Source organism: Camelus dromedarius, chromosome 35 (assembly GCF_036321535.1).
Source record: "Camelus dromedarius isolate mCamDro1 chromosome 35, mCamDro1.pat, whole genome shotgun sequence".
Taxonomy (NCBI): Eukaryota; Metazoa; Chordata; class Mammalia; order Artiodactyla; family Camelidae; genus Camelus; species Camelus dromedarius.
In genome coordinates, this window is record NC_087470.1 from 8652510 (window position 1) to 8679307 (window position 26798).

Below are 26798 nucleotides of genomic sequence, written 5' to 3' on the forward strand. Positions count from 1 at the left end.
GGCCATGGAGCCATTTTTCCAGGAATAAAATTAACACTATGGGATAACAATGGGAAAGCCCTGTGGAATTAGTACCTACTTAGCTCTTCAAGGTGCTGTCCTCAGAATCAACAGGGCATTAATGTCCTTAGTGATTGAGTTGTTTATTTTTCCTCCAAATAGCTTTCACCTAAGTGTCACATTCCTTGAATTTCATTTCTTGAGCCCATGACATTTGACTTTTCATAATGCCCATGGTGGGTAATATAACCTCAGAAAAGAGATAACCATACAGCTTTTCCCTGACACAAGAGGAACCAAGAGAGAGCAAGTAGCCTGGGAAATGGAGGTCAAGGGAGAGCTGAAGAGAGAAAGTGCCCCATTGCCAAAAATAAAAGAAGAATGCCCCAATGACAATCTTCACACAGCCAGTAATCAGATTCGTGTTTTGGGATTTTCACATCATGATAGGAAAATATATTGTGAAGTGGGTAAAGTAGAGGAAGTAGAGTTTCAGAGACTTGATATTGTTTAACCTCATTAAGTCTCATTTTCTTCTCATATAACATGGAATAAAAATCTATGTAATAATGGATGCTGCTACTTTAAAAGAGTAAATGTATGTTAAGAGCATATCAAAATGTATGCCTTATAGTCAACCATCAAAAATAACTCACTTGCCTTATTTATTGCCTAATGTTTTCACTGAATTAAAAGTCCAAATTAAACCAAACTATCCTTATATAACAAATCCAAATTTTATTTATCTCATTAATTCTTAGGAGAAACATATTTCCTTATATGTTTTTTTAATAATCAGAAAAAATCTGATGGCAGTTGATCCTCATGAGATTCTTGATGATGAATACAAAGGAACATTTTAATGTTCCTTAAAATTATTCACAAACCAGCAAAACTTCATTCACCAAGGTCAAACTGCCTTACATTTCCTTCTTCAGTTCTTACACTTTCAAAGTTTCCTGTTGATAATTTATAATTTGTGCCTCACTTATCTTCTCACCTCTCCAATGAGCCCTTGCCATAGCCCTTAAGACACAACCATTGGCCTTAATTTCCCTCTTCAAATCCTCCCTTTTGTCTTAGAGTAGAAACTCAATACTTCTCCTCTCCTTACCTCTGGTTAACTCTCATCTATCTAACAGCCATAAGGCAAAATGAACCACGTAAGATTTAGTCTAGATTCTGTTATAGTGTTTAATTCTTACCATCAATTGCAAACTTGATCATTTTAATAGATTAAATGTTAATTATATCATCTTCCAAGCTTTGACATTGTGGGAAAAGCTTCTATTTATTATGAATTTTTACAAACATAAGCTAGTAAATGGTCACCACAAAGAACAGGTGTACAATGCTCAAGCATAACTATTTGGTAAAATTATGGAAGAAATAGCCCCAGATGAGCAGTGAATTTGAGGAAGGGACATCTGTTTGAAGTAATACAAGTTGGTGTGCTGTAATCAGAGAAGCTTTGACTTATGAAGAGTTATGTAATAATGTAGAATGACCTGGTATTTCCCACGTGCATAGAGGAGCATTACAGGTGTCATCTGCTTTCCTGAAGTTTGTATCATGGAAAAAAGCCAACATTAGTATAGTAATAGCTTTTGTTTTCACAAAAGCAGAAGTCCTCTTCAGATTTATTTCCATTAGTGAAAACAAGCCCAAATGTAGGTCTTTTGTTTAAAAAACAAAAAAGTGGTGTAATGCCAACTTTTGGAAAGTTATGAAATCTTGTACTGTTGAAATAGATTGTTATGCCTATGGCAAAGTCAGTTTCATCCAAGTAACATATTTATAAAGAATTTAGTAAAGTAGCAGTGAGACTCTGCAGAAACACATACTATAGAATCATCAAATCAAGGATTTATAGATGTTCTCTCCATTGCATATCCTGAATCTAGGCACATGAATGTTGAAGACTTAATAAAATATATTAAAAATTATTAAAAGCATCAGCAGAGGTACTAGCCATGTTTTACATACTCAATGAGTGTTAGTTTCTGAGCTTTAGTTTTTCTGTCAATGATCTGCAAAATTTGTTAATTTTCTTTCATGTTTTATGGTAGATATAATCCTGTATATTTATATAAATCCTCACTTTCTTGGCAACATGAACAGCCTAAGTTACTCTCCTCTTCAACAAACTTCTTATGGCATTTTTCACCTCAGTGTTTCTCACTGTGTAAATGATAGGATTTAACATGGAAGTGAGGATTGCAAAGAACACAGTTACCAATTTGTCCACAGAGTAGGTGGTCACAGGATGCATGTAGGTGAATATACAAGGCACAAAAAAAAATCACCACTACTGCAAAGTGGGAGCCACATGTAGAGAGGGCCTTGAGCCGTCCTTCAGAGCCGTAGGACTTCAAGGAGCTCAGGATGACTATGTAGGAGATGAGTAACATGGAAAAAATGAGTAAGCACGTGCCCCAACTGTTCACTGCCACCACCACTCCAAGCCTGTAGGTGTCACTGGAGGCAAGCTTCAACAGAGGAAAGAGATCTCACATGAAGTGGTCAATGACATTGGGACCACAGAAGGGCAAGTTGACCATGAGAAGAATCTGCACAGTGGCATGTAGGATTCCCCCAATCCAGTCCACCACCACCAGGAGCTGGCAGAGTCCCTGTTGCATGATGGTCGTGTAGTACAGAGGCTTGCAGATGGCCACATAGGGGTCATAAACCATGATAATGAGGAGGATAATTTCTGATCCTCCCAGGAAATGTTCTACAAAGAGCTGAATCAGGCAGCCACCCCAGGAGATGGTTTTCCTCTGGTACAGTAAGTCAATGAACATTTTGGGAGTGGTGACAGATGTGTAGGGAGCATCTATGAAGGTAAGTAAGTGAGAAAGAAGCACATGGGAGCTGAAAGTGCAGGGCTGAGGGAGATGGTGATGACCATGAGCAGATTGGCCAACACGGTAAATAGGAAAACGAGCAAAAAGACAACGAAGAGTATTTTCTGCAAGTGTGGATTCTGTGTGAGTCCCAAGAGAACAAATTCAGTCACATTGTTGGGAGGCATAAGGAGGTCCATTCAGCAAGTAACACCTTCTTGGGGCCTGAATACCTAGAAAGAGATAAAGAATGATACCCATTAATCATGAAAGTATCATGGTTTGAATTTCTTGGTACAAAACCAGAGCAGTCACTGTACCTGTGGAACATTTCTTTGCCTCAGTGCTTGTTTCAATTCTCTCTTACTTCCTCCATGATGTTTCCATCTCTTCAGACACCCAGTACCTGTCACCTGTATAACATCAATAGGGCAACTTTTGATGAGTCATTTACTGAGAAAACCCTGGGCTGTCCTCGTGAGATCTGGATTCTCCTTCTGGCTCCAGCACCATGTGACTCTGCTAACTCATGTCTGTGTCCCATGATTCTGAGCCCTCCTCTGTGTCTGTGAAGTTAGAAACTGTTATTCTCAGATGAATCTTGTAAGCTGAAAGGTGCAGCACACAGGAAAGAGGTATTCCCTCTTCCATGAGAATTCACACTTGAACCCTCATCTCTAACTGTGGGAAGAAAGACATAATGAATACATATCTCCCATAAGCAGGCAATTTAGGGAAATATATGTATATAGTTGGCAACATGCTCTCCCTGGTACCTACCAGAACACATAAGCTATTCAGGTGTATTTCCCCACTGCACCTACCACAGTGCCTAGCATAATGTCTGCCCTGCCTGAAACCTGTTAGGTGATGATGAAGTGCTTGGTGAATTACCATTCTCCATGGGTGAGAATATTCCTGCTTCCCCACACCATAAATGTACTAGGAATTCAAGTGTTCTCACCCTCCTGCTCTGTTTATCATTGCTCTCTACTTTATGAGAAACGTAAGTAAACTTGTGAAAGGAAGCTGCATTCCAGGTTAATAATTTCTGGCATACTTTATAAGGTAAGTATCAAATAATTATTACCTATAGGAAAGAGTATATTACTGGGTCATTTTACTTTCAAGGTAATTATAGTATTTGTTAATTAATTTTTATAATTCTTCAAAATTCTGTTCCACATACAATTTTACATAGTCACATTCAGTAAATTTACAGCTTTTGTAGAACTGGATTGAAAAAAACATCTTGCATAGGTGTTCAATACAGTAGGATCTATCAAGCAAAGGAAATCCTTATTTCCAAAGTTTTAAAAATAGAAATTTATTGTGGAAAATAGAAGGAAATAGTCTGCTGGATAAGATGAAGTACTATATATAGACAGAGACAAACACACATAAACTCTAGTACTTACTATAAATACTTACTACAAATTCATTCATTCAACAAATCTTAATTGGATACTGACTGTGTATGTTAATGTATGTGTGTTCACATAAAGTTACAAAAAGTGTCTCTGTGAAGTGCCTTTAGTAATCACTTCCCTGACATTTTATTATCAAAAAGCAGCAGCTCATCCTTTCATGATCTAAATGACCTTCCCACCACTTTATGTTTCTGCTGCAGACATTCTCCAGCCTTCTTCTCCTGTCTTCCCATACCATCCATCATTTGTCATTCCTGATTGTAGGACACTGCATTACTAATAGAATAGAAATGTGAGGACATAAATTTCCCAAAGAAAAGAGAAAACATAAATATAATAAAATATATTCTCCAAAAACTATTCCTTAAAAAAAAAGATAAGTGGATAAAGAGCTTTATTTTCAAATTATCCAAGATGAAAATTGTACACACATGTAGAAAAAAGGGCAGCAGCTTCATTGCATTCCCTTATTCTCAGGTTGACTCCCCCAGCGGATGAGAAAAGAGTGTACATAAAGTAAGAATTAGACATAATTAATAAAACTGACTTAGACATAACTATGAAAAAACAGAAATTAATTCATCTTTTTCCTATGACTCCACAATACTCTTTCTAGGAATAAACCCTAAAGGAAAACATTTTTTAAAGGGAAAAATAATTTTTTAAAATATGTTCAACAAAATTATTGAGAGCTGTGGAAAATTTAGAAACTACATGGAATGTTCAATATTAGAGAAATGGATAATTAAAGTATACTGCATCTCTTTGAATAATGTGTAGTTTTAAACACAGGTGTTAAATACATATCAATGAGAAAAAAATACCTCAAAATATTTTTACTGCCAAGTTGGTAATATTATAGTTAATTCTAACTTTCTTAATGCTTGAAAAGAGATTTATATTTTAGATTTGTGGGGGTTATATGATTTGTAAAATCCATTACAGCTCTATGATTATACAATTTCCTGGAAAAAAAAAATCTCACCTATGATGTTGTCTGATATAGCTCCATGGCCAGGGCCCCAGGAAGCTGATAGTTCACCAAGAAAGTTGTGAAGTAGAAAATGCCAACTAGCTCATCTCTAACAAGTGTGTTTGCTGATATATAAGTGGCACCTGGATAAGACCTTTCTCTTGAGCCTTAAAAGTGCTACCACATATTCCATTTGTAGTCAAATTCTATGATGTTTCTTAGTTGTGGCTAATAGGACCTCAGGAGTATTTCACCATCATTAGCAGATCTTGCCAACAACACAATTATCTCAAGAAAGGAAACTGATTTCAGAGAACTCTTATAGTATTCCTCTTTAATTCTGAGTTTCATCCTTAAGTCTACATTAAAACAAAACACTATGACAAGAGAAAAACATGTTAATTACTTATATACTTTGCTATTTGATAGTAAATGATCTTAAATATGGAGTCTAAATATTTAATATTACATAAATTAAACACTTAGGTGGATAACTATCTGATTTTTAAATTTTTATTATAATATTTAATTTTTAAGTGACCTACCATTCATGGTAACCATAATTTTTAAGTATTATGTTAAGATTAAGTGATAATTATGAACCCTATTATAATATTAGCACTTCACAGCAGATAAAATGTACAGCATTTCTTCAAAGTAGTTGTTTCATGTGCCAATTCTGGAATTAGATTCTCATGACAATGATAAAAATAATTCCATTCTCCAATTATATTCAGAGGTGGTAAAATGGATTTATTTCAGTTATTTAAATTTGATCTCATAATATCCCTATGGAGTAGAAAAAAAGTAAGCATCAATATTCACAATTTATAACAAGGAAATAGAAGGCAGAATCAGAATGCCATTTGCCAAGGCAAAATAAGACGCTAGGCCCGTAAATTCTGGGCCAGGATCCTTATCTTTAAGTTATTGTTTTACAAGTGGTATGACGTGTTTATGCTGCCACCAACGTGAGGCATATTATAATTATTTACCAAAAGAAATAAATATTGATCTTTGAAATTATTTTAATCAATTCAATTCAATTCATTAATTTCCCCATTTACCATAATGACCATATGTTCAAATATGCTTGCTTTCATAAAAAGAAAAACAAATTGAACATAACTTTGGATTGGCTACAGAGAATGTGGTCATTATGAGCAGCACGTGTCATGAAGGAAAAGCACTTAAGAAAACTGAAACTACATGACCAGACCTATTTTGACTGGACACATTAATATTATAGGGCCATAATAATATCTGTGATGGCAGATGCCAAAGACGGTTTGAATGAAGATTTGAAACTATCTAGAGGGTTATAAGGAATATGGTTTTCCTTCAGTGTCATCATGAAAATGTCTTGAACTTGTCTTTCAACTCTGGAATGAAACCCAGAATCAGATCAGAGAGTTAGCATGTACAAAGTCATCATTCCCAACCTCATAAAAGCTTGACATCTACTCATAATGGCCCATTAAGTGGTCACCAGCCTCACTTAAACAGTTACTGTACTGGGTAGAGGGATTGCTTTAGAAACCCAGACCCTGTCTAGCCTAGCTCCCCAAGCTCCAGAGAGTAGCATGGAATGGAAAGAGAACATAGTTAGGTCTAAATCAGTGAAGGTTGTTCATGAAAATCATTTTCAAAAGAAGAGTCCCTGGAGCCACACCAGGAAAGTCTTTTCCAAAATACAAATCCAAGGACAGAGGGGTTTAGAACTCCAGAAAGACAGCAACACAGATTTTCAAACTTGAAGAAGGGTAAATCCAAATGAAAGCATCAGAAAATATATATGGATCTTATCACAGCTGATCAGAAATTAGGTGAGGAATAGTTTGACCTTCGATAGGTTTGGGGACTAATTTCACAAAAACCAAATATCCACCGAAGTGTTCTTACAACAGCTTCATGCATTTCACTAGGTAGAAGAGCATGTTCTCAAAATAAAAAGGCACTCAAGAGCAGGGCTCACGTTGTCTTAGTCCAACCCAGAGAAAATTTTATCCCAAAAGGATATCTCTGCAGTTGTTTACCAGGAATAGAAAAGTTTGGGGAGGTGGACTATGGTCTCAGAACTCTTCCAATTTTACTTCTAATTAAAGTAGAAGCATATATAATGATATTTATGATAATAAAATGTTGACATGAGCAGAATCACAGAACTTGGGAGCACCTTCCAACTTACCTAAGTAAACTACTTATAGAAATGCAGAAATCATGTAAAGGTTATGGAATATGATGTTGGCATACTGTGACATAAAACCCATATCTCCTGATTCTGAAGCTAGTTTTCTTATTCTCCATCATGTTTTCACAACCCTAATATGTTTGCTAAATATTGTTGCATCATGGAGTCCACTGAATTCTTCAACAAAACATGGTACTCATGAAGTGGGAAGCTGAATCTTTCTGTTAAAAAAGGAAACTGTGAGTATATCTATGACATATACACATGTGTATTTTGGTAGCATACTTCATTTTTGAAAAGATTCAAAATTAATTCACAACAAAGCCTTATAATTTAGGTAAGTTTTTAGCTGAGAAATATTTTCTTGATGAACTGGAATAATTAATCCTCTGTATTAACAGGTAAAGACAACATCAATAGTATGGCGATGAGAAATTTACATTTGGGTTTCAGATAAGTTCAAAGCTTTTTAATAACATAAAATATTTTCTTTCATGGTGTATAAGAAGAGAAGAAATATGCTACTTTTTTATTGTATAAAAAGAATAAACTTTTGAAGATACCTAATTCAGCTTCTTACAAAGATATTCAAATCCTTCTTCAACATCTTCTGACAATTGGTCCCCAAGCTTCTGTTGGAGGACATGCAGGCACAAGGAGCTCCCTAGTATCTGAAACACTGTGTTAAATTAGACATTAGGCTTATGGATATACCAACTGTACAAAATAGAAAGTTAAGAGATAGAGTAATAGATATATAGAATTTTTATATAGTGGTATTGTAAGGTACTGTAAACAGAATGACTATTCAATAAATATACTGGGAAGTTTTATTTATCCAAATGATAAGCAAGGAAAGTGTATTTCCAACTCACACCATAGCTGAAAATGTATATCTCATGTGAGTTAGAAACGTGAATGTAAAAGGAAAAACTTTATAAATTTAAAGAGAATTATCTTTTTAAATGCACAGCACGGAAGGACTTTGAGAAGTACATGCAGAGATCTTTCATCATGATTCCAGCTTCCTCGTCTCTGCATCATAGCGTAGGTGGGGAGTCCTTGATCTCAACCTCATTCACTCCAGTAGTCAGGTGTCAGCTCCTTCAATTCTAATATTTTTGAAATATTTAAATCACTGTATTAGATGTCCTTCAGATTAAATTTCTAGAGTACTTTTTATTTCCTTCACTGAAGAATAAATGAAACTTTATTCGATAATGTGTCTGGCATTTATTTAATATTTGTCAAATACGTGGAGGCATTAATGTTGCTAAGTACACTAAATGAATCAAATTACAAATTGAGAAAAGGATGAAGACATATTTTATGCCTTAGTATCTATGTTGTGGGTTTAATCTATCCAGAAACGTGTAACACCAGAGCCTTAAAAAAATTATGTCTGTAAATAGCATTTGATCCCCAAAAGTGCTATAGAGCAATTGTAAGCAGAAAGATGCCTTTGATTCATCAGTGAAGTCAAGAATGTATAGTTTATGGAGAATGAGAAAAACATTGTGTAAAACAAGATCATCTGTACCCTAAATTTTAAACATGTGTTGCATTTAAAAAGGAAACCCTGAACCCAGACAGTTTAATTTAATGTAGGCAGACTCTGGAGCTATATGTGATATGAATGACTTAAGTATGTATTTCAACTATTGGAGGAGGCCTGTTGATCCAGATGCAAAGAACTGGGTTGAATAATTTAATTTTTTAGTCCAAAGTGTATCAGAATGTACAAAATCAACCATATGCTACCATCACAGTATAAATTTAACAAAGTTGATTTCTTATGGGTTTATCCTCAGCTATGATCATGTGCTGTGAAATTTTAAATTACTTAATTTGACCAGGACATTTATTTTTACTGTTAGATTAACATTTTTTAGCCATTAGAATTTTTAATTTAAAAATTTCATTCTCTTTGACAAAAATGGGGCAAGTTCTATTTGGTCATATTGTTCTGTACCAGGGCAGTGTTTGCTCCAGAAAAAGAAGTTGAAGTAAAACCAAAAAACTTTTGTCACTAAAGAATCTTAATACAGTATGATTATTGATTGTACTAAATATGCCACACTGATGAGGGAAGTTGAGAGTAGGGGAGAATGTATGTGTGGGTTGAGAGGGCTATATGCAAACTCTGTATTTTCTGCTCAATTCTGTTGTGAACCTGAAACTGCTCTAAAAGAATAAAGTCTATTAAAAAAAATGGGCAGTATAACAACAACCAGAAAAAAAATACAGTATGATTACATATTACAAGAGATTACATTACAAGAAATTAAACCTATGCAATTCATTTGGTCTCTAAGGACTATAAAACATTCCATTTAGATAAAGATTAATTTTATAGCTGTTTCAGGAATAAGTAGTCTACATAACCCAAAGGAAATGATTTTTTAAGTGCAATCATTGATAATGAAAGCATTTGTCGATTCTGTAATAGAATGTATATATGTTCTTCATGAAGGATACAGCCCTCTTCCTGCTAAGGTTACATTTTTATTCCAAAGTTTCCTCATAGCATTCTTCATTTCTGCATTTCTCAGGGTGTAGATTAAGGGGTTCAACATGGGAGTTAAGAAAGTTAAAACCACAGTCATGAATTTATCCATGGGAAGGGTAGAACTAGGTCTTGCATACAGGAAGATACAAGGAACAAAGAATAAAATGACCACTTTCATGTGGGATGCACAGGTGTAGAAAGCTTTGGGATTTCCTCCCACACCATGTACCTTAAGGGAGTGTAATATGACCCCATAGGAAACTAAGAGAGTGAAGAAGACAACAGTGCAGATTGCCCCTCCATTAGCTATCATGGAGAGTCCAATGAGGTGGGTGTTGGTGCAAGCAAGTTTCAATAAGGGGTACATGTCACACACAAAGTTGTCAATGACATTGAGGCCACAGAAAGGGAGCTGATGAATGAAGAGAAATTGAACCAATGAGTGCAGAAAGCCTCCAGTCAAGGCCAGAAGCAGCATGAGAACACATATCCGCCTGTTCATGATGATCAAATAATGAAGAGGGTTACAGATGGCTACATATCTGTCATAGGCTATCACCACCAGAAGAATGACTTCAACACCAGGAAACAGATGATCTATAAAGACTTGAGTCATACAAGCCTGGAAGGAAATAGTCTTTTTATCATGAAGCAAGTCAGTGATCATTTTGGGAGCAATGGCAGTAGAATAGACAGTATCTATAAATGATAAATAAGCCAGAAAAAAGTACATGGGGGAACCCAGGGACTGGCTGGCCACGATGGTCACCATGATAAGCAGGTTGCCCACTATGGTCATGAGGTAGATGAATAAGAAGGGGACAAATAGAACTTTTTGCATCTCAGGGTTCTGTGTGAGCCCCAGCAGGATGAACTCAGTCACGTTGTTCCTATTTTCCATGGTGATCCAAAGGTGTTGATCGGGTGTCAGATTCTGCAAACAAAAGGGCCAACAATGACTTGGAGAGGATTGCAAGCTTTCTGTCAAAATGGTGATGTCTTACTGCAGTGTTTGCTCCATGAGGGCTCACACAGAGTAACTCTTTAGAAAGTGAGACTTTGGAATCTCCTCCCACAAGCACTCCATCCAATATCACAAATTCCTTGCTTCAACTGCAGTGATGAGACGTCAGTATTCTAACTGGGAGGCATATGTGAGTGGGCATATCTGAGAGATGATCTACCAAACAATAAGAAAGCTGTTTTCTCCAGAATCTCTCTCACAGAGATGGCATTTTTTTCATTTTATTTTAATTGAAGTTTGGTGATTTTACAATATTGTATTAGTTTCTGGTGTGGAGTGATTCAGTCATACATATACAAACATACACATATTATTTTTCATATTCTTTTTCACTATAGGTTATTACAAGCTAATGAATATAGTCCTCTTTTATCTAAATTTTTATTGAAGTATAGTTGGTTTACAACATCGTGTCAATTTCTGGTGTACAGCATAAGGACTTTGTTGTTCATCTATGTTATATATATAGTAGTTTGTGTCTGCTAATCCCAAACTTCTAATTTATCACCCCCAACCCTTTTCCCCTTTGGTAGCCATAAATTTGTTTTCTATGTCTGTGAATCTGTTTCTGTTTTGTAAATAAGTTCATTTATGGCATTTCTTTTTTTTAGATTCCACCATAAGTGATACCATTCAGACTTCATTTTTGACTTTATATGTCATTTCTTTTTTCCCTGAGTGTGTTTTGGCCTCTGAAGTCCTGCATGGGAACAATCCCATTCCTAATACCTTCACTTACATATTTATGTAAAGCAACGCCCAGGCATGTAGCATAGAATCACAGGCTGCTGTTTAGATGGATGACGTTCTGAGTTACTACAAGCTCCAGAAACAGGGGAAAAAGTCACCCATGTCAGTGAAGAACCAGGCACATCATGAGTGCTCATTAAATGCTTATTAACCTCTATTTAAGTAAAATGAATTTCAAAACTATAAGAGAGCAACTGAGCAGAGATAAATGTATAAAATTCTTCCCACCCAATAAAGTACAATGAAAGCAATATTTTATTTAAAAATACACACACACACACAAACTAAACTGACATTAATTGCAAATTAAATTATTGGAAGAAAAAAACAGACAATAAAAATCTCAGTGAATGGGTACTACACAGACATTTTCCCTACTTTCCAAAAGTGTTTAGAATTAATTATTGCTAGCAACAGCTCAATTAAGAGTGCCAAAATAAAAATTTTAGGCAGAAACATAGTCTAGTGGAAAGAATTGTATACCCAAAATCTACAAATATTTAATTTTGCTCAGGCATCTTGGAAAAATCACGTCCCAACTCCTATTCTTATTGAAAGGTGATAGTCTTTCCAGATGTGTGAGTTTCTGAATTCTTGTCATTGAAACCTTTATCCTAAGTGGCATGTGAACATTTTTGCTGGTAGTCCACCTTTATATTAACCAGGGTGAGTTAGTATGTATTAAAGGTTATTTGGCTATTAAAGTAATGAGTAGATTAGACTAGTTATTTTGTTCATTTTTTAAATTCTTGGTTATCTGAGGCTGTGTGGAATACAGGCCATTCATTCTCACTGGTGGAAAATAAAACTTTGTGGGGTCTTTCAGATATGATCCAGGGCAAATTTTACATGTAATGTGAAGGTTACTTCATTTTGGCAAAATTATTTTAAATGTGCCCCTTTGCAGTGTCAATTTACAGGCTGTCATTTGTGGAGGGCAGGAGATTTGTGCCTCTGGCAAGCCAATTTGTACTCGAACATCAGAGAGAGAATAAAAGTGTAGGAGAGAAAAAATGCAACATTACTGAGAAAAGGCAGATTGGAAATGGCAAAGATCTTAAGCGGAATAAAATAAGCTTTGAAATTGGTCAACAGTTTGAGTTGGGGGAACTTGCTGAGTTGGGACTAGAGGAATTTCAGATTTCCTGAGCTGTAGATTCATATATGGATTAGAGGGTAACTCAGCATTAGCTCCAGGATTTGCCTCTCAGAATCTTTATACTTCCGGATCAAAGGAAAATGAGAAAATCAAATTCTCAACTTTAAGATGCATGAGTATGAGCTATCAGTTGCCTAAAGGAGTTCCATCTTCAGGGCTCTGGATGTGCATTTCTTATGCACCTAAATATCTCCACTCACAATTAGCAAGCTGTACCTGCATTTATGATGAAAGTTGAATACCCACCTTCCATAGGAATTGTCCGAGCATGCAACAGATAATGTCTAGTAGCAGAGCCTAACTCTTTGACATGTAAGTACTTACAACACCTATGTGTTTATAGCTGGTTTTCTACCATCATATGTCAGGTCTGTTGGGATGGTAAACATGTGTTTTTAATAATTGTATCTCCAGAATCTGAGCATGCCTCATGTATTTAAGTGACCTAATTATTACTCTAAACTGTTCAAAACTATTAACTCAACTGGAAATGATACAAAATTCCAAACTTTATCAATATTGTATGTTGTTAAAAAATTAATATATCTGCTTCAAACATTTGTGAGATTCTTCAAATTTCAATGAGAAATGGTAAATCTTTAAAGAATTCTCAAAATGTAGATCATGGTAACTATCCTACAATGACAAATAAAATAAGGTAAATCAAGTAGATCTACACTCTGCCAAATTCAACAACATAAGGTGGGGAAGCAAACCATTTGGTCTGTAAGGTGTGAAATACTGGAAAACACTTAACAACCAGCAAGATATTGGAAACTAAAGACTGAAATTTTCAGTTTCATTGCAGATCCTTTTGAAACATACGATCACAATTCCTGTCTAACCATGTTTATATTTAATTGTTTATATAGTGAAAGCTGTTTCCCATGTAACCAATAGCTTTTTTTTAATGAGTGAGTAGTGACCATTAAGATGATGTAGCAAAAATTTTGAGATTCTAATATATGCCTAACTAGCCCTTTAGATTTTAAAAAGATAAATTTTAAAGAAATATCACATTTCCCAAGTCAATTTCTTCATAGTAAAAGAAAATGCCAACACTAAACCCTAAGTATGATTGAACAGACTTTGGGAACAGATACTCAAAAATATCTATCAGAGATGGTAAACTACCTGTCTCAAACATAGTCTTTGTCAGTTTTATTTTGTTCTGTTTTATAAATATTGCCAGGGTGGCCCTTAATGGCTGCAGTGTATTTTATGAAAACTCAAGTTCTAAATTCCAACTTGGAATTTGAGCCTGAAAATACCAACTGTGTGACTTGGGTAAATCACTCAACAGCATTTCTATAATGATACATAATAGTATCCAACACATAGGCTGGTTTTAGAGATTAAATAGAATAACACAAATAATGCTCTTCAAACATGGATAAGTAATAAGCACTAAATAAATTAAAAATATGATTTACTACTTTTTGTTTCCTCATATAAATTTGGTGCCACATCTCTACAATTAGTTTTACATGAGTTTCCTCAAAGTCCCCTATTTTTTCTAATTATCCAATTGAGCATTTCCTGAGGGTTGGATGGATTGAGTGTGTCATTATCATATGCAATTATGGAAGCTATCCAGTTTTACCACTCACATTACTGTGTCCAGATTCCCTTGTCTGTCTTTCTCCATATCTCATTCTACATTCTGAAATGTATCATTAAAACTAAATTTAATCTGAAGGAATCTTTCCATAAATTAAGGGGTCAACTGTCTGCATACTGCAGTATGTCCTATTTTATTCACAATATTTATAAAAATGAGAAAATATCCATGTCATTAACCCACAGGCAGAAATAGATGTTGGTATTTTCTTTAAGATTTTTGTAGATCCTGTATCTAGCATAATTCATGAAATTCCATAGACACTAAAATTCACTTTCCAATAAGGGGTAGTATAGCTCAATGAGTCTAACAAGTAAGTAAATGTCTCTGAACTCAAGCTTTCACATTTTAAGTTTTGAGTTTCCTTTTGTAGTAAGAAGCTGTTAACTTGTATATCAAAATGTTATTTGGGGCACAAACATAAAGGATTAAGAAGCAGAGACTGAGATATTTGTACAACAATGTTCACAGCAGCACTATTCACAATAGCCAAAAAGTAGAAACAACCCAAATATCCATCAACTAATGAATGTATAAACAAGTTGTGGTATATACAGACAATGGAATATTAGTCAGCCTTAAATAGGAGGGAAATTCTGATATGTTACACCATGGATGAACCTTGAAGAGCTTAGGATAAGTGCAATAGGCCAGAAACAAAGAGACAAATATTTTATGATCTCCCTTTCCTGGGATACCTAGAATAGTCATGTTCTAAGAGACAGGAAGTGCAACGGTGGTTGCCGGGGACTGTAGGGATGAGAAGATGTGGAGTTACTGTTTAATGGAAGCAGAGTGTCAGTTTGAGATGATGAAAAAGTACTGGAGATGGAGAGTGGTGTTGGAAGCACAATAATGTGTTTCATATACTTTACCACAGCTTAAAAAAAAATTACCAAAGGGAATAAAATGTCTACACAAGAACATTCAAAAATACTATGCTCAAGAAAACAATTTGTAAAGAGCTATCATAATCCTTACTATTATCTTCAATATATTAACGTGCAAAATAAGTAATTGTCAGATTCCCTAAATTATATAAAACAATCTAAAAGGTTATTGTGAAGACCATATATATGTCCTGTTATATTTTATTATGCTGTGCTATGTTTAGTCTCTATTTCAGTTTGCATTTAAACAATTGTAATACAAAATATTGGAGAAAATTATTGTCATTGTATTTATTCCAACAGTATTATACAGAATGGAGTAAACATTCATACTGTTTTATTCCTGGAACTTCTGTCATAAAATATTCGAGGTTAAATGATAAAACGTGCTTCATAAGATAGACACAGAATTTATTTCAAGTAACTCAGTTTTCCCTATTCTCATCGAAGGGAAGAGTTTTTGTGAATTTGTTACCTGAGTTTTCTATTTCCTCTTCAGTCACTTGTTCCAAATCCAGGCTTCACCAATTCTCTTTGGTCCTCGAAGATGAAGGTTTAGTTCAATGAAGATGAGGCAGGATTTCCATCACATCAAACCTGGTGTGACTGCAGAGAGAAGATCAGGATACACTTAATCACTTTGTCACATAAGCATATATCTCTCTGCCTCCACAAGGCATGACCATATTCTTCAACTTTTATAAACACTTTACAGTTTAAATTATTGAATCATTCAGAGCTGGCTTCAGGAATATATAGTTGATATGACTGATAAGCCATCAAATTTGAAAGCTGTCATTGAAAATATATATCAAGAACAAATTTAAAGCATTATTATGTTGAACTGACCAAATTAATTGAACAAACCTTTAATAATATTTCAGTCAATAATGCAGAGAGCTAAATAATTAAAGACATAGGTTTTATTTGGGGTATTTTTAAAGCATTTATATGATTATTTTAATATGATTCATGCCTAGTAAAGTAATGGTTTTTATTTTACATTTTGACCATAACATTACTACTCAAGGAGGAATCTTCCCCTCGGTAAAAGAAGCTATGACTGGGCACTTAATCAACAATGAACAGTAAATCACTTCAGAGTTGTCAAAACAGTTTGTCCCCAAGGCTGCTTGTTCAAGATTAAATTCACTGAGGAACCATGCTCTAGAGAACTGAGATCTTCCGTAAATCCTACCAGTACATTGTATATCTTCAGAGGCTTCTGCTGCCAATCACGTTAGGGGAATTAAGTGGAAAAATTGCATTCTAATACCAAAGAGTAAGTCATTTATTAAGAGCAAAAACATAAGGTTGTGTAAACAAGAATTTTTATTTTCATTTAACCAGTGTATACTTGAGATCCTCAAAAGCAAGATGGTACTGGAGAGAAGTAAAAGGTGAAGTCTTTGTGTATGGCAGATGTACTGAGGGAGATTATGGCTAATCAACTTAATAAAATTTCAATTTAGCTCAAATAATGTCCTCATACAAAATTCCAACTCAGAACTTTGTCCAAAAGAAAACAATCTTTCTTAAAAAGAAATGCAGAAACAGGTAATTAGGACTTATAATTTGAAAGAGATTATTATAAATTAATCTAAGAAGGAAAACTTAAAAGCTAAATTTAGATGTCTTTTATTTAGCTATGGCAGGTCCCTAAATCTGAATGTTTCTACAAACTACCTAACAAAACACACAACAGAATAGACAATATTCTGTACACATCATCTAATACAATATACAATACAATAGAATCGGCACATAAGATCACACATAACTAACACATACAGCATAAATAAGTCACTGAGAATACACAAATTTCAAATTAACCCTAAAGAAATAAACATCAAATTCCAGGAGAGATCTCTGGAGCTTATGGTCCAAGCCTAAGAGGAGAGTGAAGGAAACCTGAAATGGGTGCAGAGAACAGAATAAGGAAGTAACAATCCCAAGGAAGGTAGACCACAGCCCTACTTACATTTACTAAAGAGTAAATCACACACAACTTTTAAATTATTAAAGAAAAAGATCTGCAATCTGGCAAATCAGAGTGTACAGAGAAAGAACTTGACAGTGTGTAGGAGCTAAGATGATGTTTTCAAAAGAGCATCACTTCTGGGGGAGATGAGGATGAAGAGGAATGGAAGAAGCTAATGTAAAAGATGGTAAAGTAAAAGAAAGAATTAAGAAGAAGAAATAGAGATCCTGAGGAAACAAATAAGAATGACAAAAACTAAATTACAACAATGCTTCTTTTCTAATTAAAAAAAATACTATGCTTAAAAAATAGTCTACTCAGAACTAGAAATCTTGTAAGACACCTAAAACCATCTACTTTCATCCTGTTGATATAGAAGGCTTGCTGCGGGACTTCAAAATGAAGAGAAAGCAAAAACCAGTGTAACTCCATATAAAGCTACGGTAAACATACACCAGAAAATGAGAATCACTACAATTTAACTCGTGGTCATTCCAAAAGAACCATGAAGAAAAAGAAAACTGTTACAAAATTTTGTGGGTTGGATTTTGTAGGAAATTGTTTCTGACACAAAGATCTGTATGAAGATTTATTGGTGTATGACTTGGAGAATAACACCTATAACAAAACAATGAAAACGATTGGATAGAGAAAGAAACCAATAAGAAGTGCAGTTGCAACAAAGGTCTCAGTCAATATAAGAAGTGCTAAGGTCAGGACAGTCTCAACGATGTCCCAAATCAAGGCAAATTGGCTGGACCTTTGTACATTTACATCAACCAATAATTAGGTGCAGGCAAAGATGAAGCATGTTGTAGCAGCCTGTCAAATATGCATAACTTGAATCTAATCATAGGGAATTACCAAATTCAGATTGAGAGGTATCCTACAAAGCAAGTGGGAGATAGCCCTCAAAATGTTAATGCAGTAAAAAGTCACAAAAGTACTGAGGAACAGGTCAAAATAAACTACAGAGAAGTAACAACCAAATTCAATAAATGATCTAAGATTTGACCTTGGACTAGGGAAAAAAATGCTGTAGAGATCATTAGAATAGTTGGTGCTGTTTGAATATGGGCATATATTTGGCAGTAATATAGTATAAATGTTATACTTAATTTGATAATTCTCTGTATCTATGCAAGAAAATATCTTTGGTCTTATAGTATATACATGCTGATGTATTTAGGAGGAAAGAGTCATGATGTTTGATGGAAAGGATACAGAACATCCAAAACAATCTTGAAAAAGAACTGCCTGGTTTCCTGACTACTATAAAATACAGTCATCAAGATATGGTTACTGACATAGGCCAGACAGATGGCTCAGTGGTACAGAATTGAGTCTAGATATAAATCCCTATGCTTATGATCAGTTCATTTTTGACAAGGGTGCCAAGGCAAGTCAAAAGGAGAAAGAATAGTCTTTTCAACAAATGGTTCTAGAACAATTGGATATCCACAGATAGAAGAATGAGACTGGATTCTTATTGCTATGGTCTGAGTGTTTGTGTCTCCTCAGTATCCATATGTGGAATTCCTAATCCCCAAAGGTGATAGTATTAATAGGTGGGTCTTCTGAAAGATGGTTATGTCATGAGGAAGGACCCCTCATGAATGGAATTAGTGCTTTTATAAACAAGATCTCACAAAGCTTCCTAGTTCCTTCTGCCACGTGAGGATACAAATAAAAGTCTGCAGCCTGGAAAAAAGCATTCACCCAACCATGCTTACACCTTGATCTCAGACTTCCAGCCTCCAGAACTTTGAGAAATCCATTTCTGTTGTTTATAAACTACCCAGTCTGTGATATTTTGTTACAGCAGCCTTAACAGATTAAGAAACTTACCTTACATCATGTACAATATTAACTCCAAATGGACTAAAGAAAAAATGAGCCAACACCACTGATTCTTAGTATAAAATATGAGTAAATATTAATAATCTTGAATTATGCAGTATTTTTTAAGATATGACACCAAAACCATAAACAATAAAAGGAAAAGTAAATAATTTTAGCTTCATTAAAGCTAAAACTGCTGTGCTTCAAAGGATAAAAATCAGTAAATTGAAGATAAGCCACAGAATGAGAAAATATATTTGAAAACCATATATCTGATAAAGGAAGTCTTACAATTCAACCTTTGTTTAACATTTTATAAAAGGATTTGAATAGACATTTCTCTGAAGAAAACATAACAAAAAATCAAGAAGCATATGAAAAATAAATGTTCAACATCATTAAATAATAAGAAAATGCAAATCAAAGACCCCAAAATTCTTTGATCTTGAAAACTCTTTGTAAATAGTTGTCACTAGTTCCTTTGAAGAGTGGTATCTGTTCCTGTCAGGACACTGACATACAGGGTGGGGATGATAATTTTTAATGAGCACATTTTTTATGGGAAAATTCCAAGGCATCCCCATTGAAGCTAAAAATGAATCAAGATTTTCTATTCACAGTCATTACCCTATGTTTTCCTATGTCAAGTAATATAATGATATATTAAGGAGAAATGTGATATAAAATATTTGAAGAAAGTTATTAGAAAGAAAAATCATTAAGATAACATTATCTTTCTAGCAAATCCAAAAGAGTTAACTGAGGATCTTTCATACTAAATAAGAGTTCAGTAAAGTGGCTGAATTCAAGAGTAAACTGATAAATATTTCTTAGTTATTTTCTTGAATGCTAGCTATAATTCTTTAGAAAATAGAATGTGGAAAATATTTTTCATAAATATAATCCAAATTATAAAATATATGTTAAAAAAGAAAGATGTGAAAGATCTGTATGATGAAAACAAAGGAATTACTGAAGAATATCAAAGAAGACCTAAATAAACACAGATATTTTCATGTTTCCATGGAGAATGATTCAATGTGAACAAGACATCAATTATTTTCCTAATTAATTAGACATTTAATATATTGTCAGTCAAAATTTTCATAGTTTCTACTTCTGAAATTATTCTAACATTTACATGAGAAATAATTGTTCAAAACACAAAATCTTGTCTTTAATAAGAGTATTGAGTTATAGGCCTCTTAGCAGATATTAAAATCTACTTACAAGAACTAAAAAAAAAAATGGAGTATTGGCTTAGGAATAAGCAACTGGTCAAAGGAAAATATCCTAGAAATAAATACAAAAGCATTTGGACATTAAACATAGTAAACATGACATATCAAATTAGGTAAGTAGGTAAGATTTTTGGAAACTGTGTTGAAAATTTTGTTTTAAGGTAACAGATAACCATTTGCAAAGTAGATTTAAATTCTTTATACATAGGCACACACACAAACATACACATACATTTTCTCCCTTTCTGTAAAATCTCCCCCACACGTATATGCATATATGTGTACTTAATGCTTTAAAATAAAAAGACATAAGTAAAGTAGAAAAAAAGTTATAAATTATTATATAATCTTGAAGTTAAAAAGGCAGAAACTCTGATAATAGGGATCAACAACATTAAAAGTAAAAGTATAACACTTCCACACTACCAAAACACTATCTAGGAGAAATTCTTTGTTTTATACTATAACATATAAAATCTTTCCTAAGTCAATAAAACATTTTGAACATGCCAAATAAATTAGATGAAGTATATGAAAAAGCAATTCATAAAAATGTACCAATGGCAAAATATTTCACTATTAAGTAAATAAAGCAAATTATTGACATAAAATAAGATATAATTTTTCTTATAAAAAGTTAGAAATATTTATAAATATCTATGTTCAGTAACGCTGTGGAATAGAACAACAAGAATACATAGGAAAGTATTTATTAAAAATATGAAAGAATATTTGTGAAATTTTTCAAATTTTAAGAACGTCAAAGGCCTATTTGGGTGCAGAGTTATGCTATATTTGGGGTAGGAAGGGTCAACTGTTAATGGCTTCAATGCAATTTCAATATAAAAATCCCAATGACTTTTTTCAACATGACAAGCTGAATTAAAATGTATGTGGAAACAAAGACTTTTTTCACTTCATAAAAATGATTGAAAGACTTGTCCTATAAGACATAAAAACTTATTATAAACTTACATAAATAAACACAAGTTTAGAAAAATTAATCAGTTGACAGTAATAAATAAACCAGAACTAGAATCAGACATAAATAAAAACTCAATATGTGAAAGGATGGATTATTCCACAAGTGGTGCTTAGACAATTGGCTATCTACACTGGAAAAAAAATGAAAAGGGCACTTTTCATCATATATAAAAATCAATGTTCAATGGATTAAAATTGGAAACTAAAAAATGCAAAATTTTGAAGTATATAGAAGACAATATACATTGACATTTTTCTGGCCATACTGTAGAAATGATATGATAAGAAAGACATAGAAGTGCTAACTTAAATCCACATAAACACTGAGAAATTTGATTACATTTAGAAGTTCCCATTCATCCAAATATGTGAGAGAAATCTAGAAAAGAAAAACCACAAACTGGGAAAAGACTTTTGCAATGCATACAAACAAAAAAAGAATCAGTACAGAGAATTCCTAAAGAACTCCAATAAATTTATGATAACAGAAAAACAACCTACTAGAAAAACTGACAAAAGCATGAATACATGTTGAATAGAAGATGAGAAAAAATGAATGTTTAATAAACATGCAAATGTGTTCAAATTCAGTAGCAGTAAGGATTGAAAAATAAAACCATAATACAGTCATAGTCTTATACTCATTAGATTTGCAAAAACATTAAACATCTGACAATATCAAGTGTTGGTTGGGACATGGACTTACAGATCTGCTTCATACGGCTAACAGGAATTCACCTGATAATACAGGTTTAGAAGAAAATTGCAACTATCTGTGATTGTGAACTTGTAAACACTACTTAACACAAAAACATTCTTTCAGGATGTTTATAGCAGCACCATGTGCATTATTGAAAACTGGAAACAACCCAAATGACCACTGACTCAATGGTCTATTCAGACATGGAATAACATACAGCAGGGGAAATGGTGGGACTAGAGAAATGTGCAATCACATGATCAAATATTAGAAAAGTTAATTGGCATTGTTAAGAAAAGATCCAGAAAGCCACATACTGCACAGTGCAATTTTAATAAAGAATATGAAACTTCAAATAATATACTTTAAGAATACATATATGTATAGTTAAACTATTCTCATCAATGGTTAACAAAGAGTTCAGCATTGAGATTATCTCTGGGAAGAGGCAGAGGAAGGGAGTCAGGGCAATATACATCAGTAGTTTCAGTGATATTGATCATATTCTAGGTAAGATGCTACAAAACAGATTTAAATTGCATATATTAATGGATATGCATGAAAATACATAATAAAATTTTTAAGTAAGAAAAATTCTAAAATCTTTATTTTAAAAAACAAAATCATTAAAAAGCATAGATAACATTCCATAATACAATGAGAACAAATCTATCTTCTTCCTAACTTGAGAAATTCCAGAAGGGAATGCACACTGAGAAAAACCTGATTTTTTTATATAAAATTGAAAAACAAAATTCTGTTTACACAGAAACAAATTATTATTAAGTCTATAAGTAAAAAGTATTTAAGTTGAATATGACTTTTAGGGAATACACTGCTTATGCAAAATAACACATTTCTTTTCCATATCTTCAGTGTCTCCAAGACAAAATAAGAAGTTCTGTCTACTGTTTGAAGAGCAGAAAAAATGCTCATATAACTAGTGAATAAGAGAATGAAAATATATTGACAACTTGGATTAGTGTGGTTTTCTATCCTCTAATCAAGAACCAGACTCTGTTTTCATCATCAACCACATCCCATCTAACAAAACAGCTCACTGATCATATCTTTAAATGAACACAGTAACTTCTCCCATCTGAATATCCTGCACTACAAACTCAAAGACATTGACCTGAGGAACAGAAGTCATCTTAAAGACGAATGCATTATGCAGCTACAGAAAGTTGCTGTGCTAAAAAAAAATAATTTTAACACTTTAAAATTTAAAAACCACTCTTTTGGCCCTCAGAAATTTGTTCTAAATATTAGCCCAATTGTTTTCCCATTAATTTGGGTGAAAGTAAATTTTGAAGGTTAGCTTTTTTTTCACAACTCTCCCTTCTAAAGTCCCATTTTAGTATAAACTGTGAAAAACAAAGTTACAGGGTGAACTTAGTTTATTTTTTCTTATAATAGGACAAAAACCTGTGTCTCTTATTCATCCTGCAGAACTTCTCTATTAGATTGATTCAAGCCTTAAAGGACAATTTATTCTACTTTTTTGATGCTTTTGTATAAATAAAGAAAAGCATCTCTGTGGAGTCCGTTGAATTGACTAAATCATCCATTGTTAGAATTTCCTGCCTGTTCATTCCTTTTAGGATTAGTGACAAATGTGTTCAGTGTGGGTGACACATTCTTATTCTACCTAGTTAACTTTTTCTCCCAGAGATTAGCCATAGCACTTTTCATCTCTGAGTTTCTCAAGGTGTATATTAAAGGGTTCAACATGGGAGTGATGACAGTATAAACCACAGTTATGGATTTATCAATGGGAAAGTTGGAAACAGGTCTCACATACATGAAACTACACGGAATGAAGAAGAGTTCCACCACCGTGATGTGGGAACTGCAGGTAGACAGGCCTTTGTGCCTCCCTTCCTATGAGTTTTAAGGGAATTTAGGATGACCCCGTAGGATGTTAGTAGAAGGATGAATATGACCATATAGATTGCTCTACCATTGGCAACCACAGTGAAACCCACAAGGTGAGTGTCAGTACAGGCAATTTCCAACAATGGGTACATGTCACAGATGAAGTGGTTAATGACATTGGGGCCACAGAAGGGGAGGCTGTAGACAAAGAGAAGCTGAACCACGGAGTGCAGGAAACCTCCACCCCAGGCCACCAGCAGCAACAGGATGCAAACCTGCCGATTCATGATGGTCAAGTAGTGCAGGGGCTTACAGAGGGCCACATAGTGATCATAGGCCATCACCACCAGGAGGAAGACCACAGAGCCCTCAAATAAATGTTCTAGGAAGAGCTATCCCATGCAAACTGAGAAGGAGATTGTCTTTTTACCACAGAGCAAGTCTCTAATCAATTTGGGTGAAATGAGAGAGGAGTAAGCCACTTCCATGAGGGACAGATAAGCAAGGAAGAAGCATGTGGGGGAGTCCAGGGAGGGGCTGGCAAAGACAGTCACCATAATGAACAGATCACCCACCATCATCACAATGTAGATGAGTAAAAACAGGACAAATAATGCTTTTTGCCCCTCAGGATTCTGAGTGAGGCCCAGGAGAACAAATTCTGTTAGATTGTTGCTATGTCCCATTTAGTCATCTGTGAGGCCAGTGTCAGGGATGAGAGATCAGGAGACCCAGACCTGTAATGAGATTGTGAACATGACTATGAATGTATCTGTTACATTACAGAGCATATCTGTGTGTCTCTATGTCTACAGTGGTTTGCACACAATAAGCATTTGGTAAATATCTACTGAATTCTTCTTCCAAAAGCCCATCACACCTTCCCTTGACAGTTCCTTTTCTCCTCAGATGGTTCTGTTGGGACCACAAGTAAGAGGTTATATCTCTATGTCTTAGTGGATCTTCTACAGAGAAGTGTAGTCAAAGACCCAACAGGCAGTCATAACTTTAATAGAACCTTATTGAAACTAGGTCAGTTCATGACACAGAAGTCAACAGAGACAAGCAAGTAAGCGTCCCTGCTCTCTAGAAACTTACCCTTCAGTGGTGACAACAAACTCTAAGTAAATTGGCATAGAGTCAGTCCTTTGAGTTGGCAGTATTTGTAGTGAGTACCTTTACAGTAGACCCAGGTAGCATCAAAACGAACATCTTTTCTGGGATAACTCCCTTAATACTATGATAGCCAACTCTTAGATACTCAATCCCTCCCATTTCAGGGCTGTTAGGTCTTCATGAATCTCTCATTAAAGTCCAAGACCCTGGAATCTGGACTGTGTCAAATAATTGCAAAATACTTAGCCCATTGTTCCCTGCAGCAATTATGTGGTCTCTTTGACTATCAGGTTCTTAAGGAGTTATAATTCTCTTCTTTTAATGTTTACCTATGCTTAACACACATACACTACATAGCCGTATTTCAGAATACATTTTAGAATTGAAATGACTCATGACTACCACCAACTATTATATTAGCAGGTTAACAGCTAGTATTCTCCAAAACTCTTGGGGTGAGCTAAGTAGCGAGGGAGGAGAAAATAGATGCTAAAAGAAGAGGCAGAGGACAATGGGATATGGTTTTACTTATAATGCTTAGGTACTGAGAGTGCTCAAAAATAGGATTTCAGTGCCTGGATTCCAAACGGCAGCACACTCAAGGGAAAAATCCAGGCTCAGTGTGAGAAGGCATGTGTCTGGGTCATTTTCTAAGTGTAGTTACAAGTCTGTTTCAGTGTGCTCACTGGAAAATAGAGATTGAACTAGACGTTCTCAGAACCCTTGCGAGTCTAAACACCTGTGATACTTTTTGTGTAGTCTTGCCTTATTCTCCTCTGCTGACTTTTTTTTCTTCTTTCATATTTTCATAACTAAACAAAATTTCTCACGCTTATCGCTGTCACTGGAGAAACACTAGCCAGTGGGAATGAGATTTGATAATTACAGAGATCAAAGAGTGATCACAGGTTTATCATTCAGCGTGTTCCTATTTATGATCCCAAGCATCCTTGAAGAGAGCACAGAACACAGCAGTGAACAATGTGAGCTCTGGGGCTGCACTGCCTGTGTTGGAATCCCAGCTTCACCACTGACTGTCTGGGTGACCTTGGACAAGTTAATAAACCTCTCTGTGCCTCAGTTTCATCATTTTTAGAATTGGGATCTCAATAGTGCCTACTGCTTAGCGCCGTCATTTTACTGGAATTAAAGCACATAGAACCCTCCCTGGCACCTCGTAAAGGCTCAATAAATGATAGTGATAATCTATGTTTTTTAACGCTTTACTATGAACGTTGTATCAGAACAAATCGTCTGGATTTTGTCAATCTGACAATAAGTGTAGACATAGCTCAGGATAAAAAGAATAATATGTTCAAACATGGTTGCTGTGATAATTATAAATATCTGCATATAAAGGCCCATATCAAGCTGCCAGAACAGAATAGGCACATATTCCTTTATACTGTAGCAAACTTGACATGATCTACAATTTTAAGTTATCTGATTTAAAAATATAAAAGTAATTATAAATATTAACATATCATTTAAAATATAATTAACCCATAATTCAAGATTATCAATCCACTAGTTTATTCGTAATATGCTACATTTCTCTTTTTTGTTTGGGAAAATGGACCATAAATATCTTTCAGGTTGTAATACTAACACCAAATACATACAAATATTCCAGTTAATTTCTGTGTTTTTTCTAGCTTGA

General features: G+C 34.4%; 1 protein-coding gene and 2 pseudogenes across 1 annotated transcript; all 3 read right to left on the bottom strand.

Annotated features, from left to right (window-relative positions):
- Positions 1-2075: 2075 nt before the first annotated feature.
- LOC116155191 (olfactory receptor 4C3D-like) lies at positions 2076-3084 on the bottom strand (annotated as a pseudogene).
- A 6824-nt stretch (positions 3085-9908) lies between these two features.
- LOC116155192 (olfactory receptor 4A15) lies at positions 9909-11135 on the bottom strand. Its single transcript, XM_031459316.2, has one exon. The coding sequence runs from the start codon at positions 10851-10853 to the stop codon at positions 9909-9911; it is 945 nt and encodes a 314-aa protein (XP_031315176.2). The 5' UTR covers positions 10854-11135.
- A 10750-nt stretch (positions 11136-21885) lies between these two features.
- On the bottom strand, positions 21886-24708 carry LOC116155440 (olfactory receptor 4A5-like; annotated as a pseudogene).
- Positions 24709-26798: the final 2090 nt, after the last annotated feature.

Coding starts and splice junctions, on each gene's coding strand:
- LOC116155192 (XM_031459316.2), bottom strand. CDS start 10,853: ATGGAAAATAGGAACAACGTGACTGAGTTCATCCTGCTGGGGCTCACA.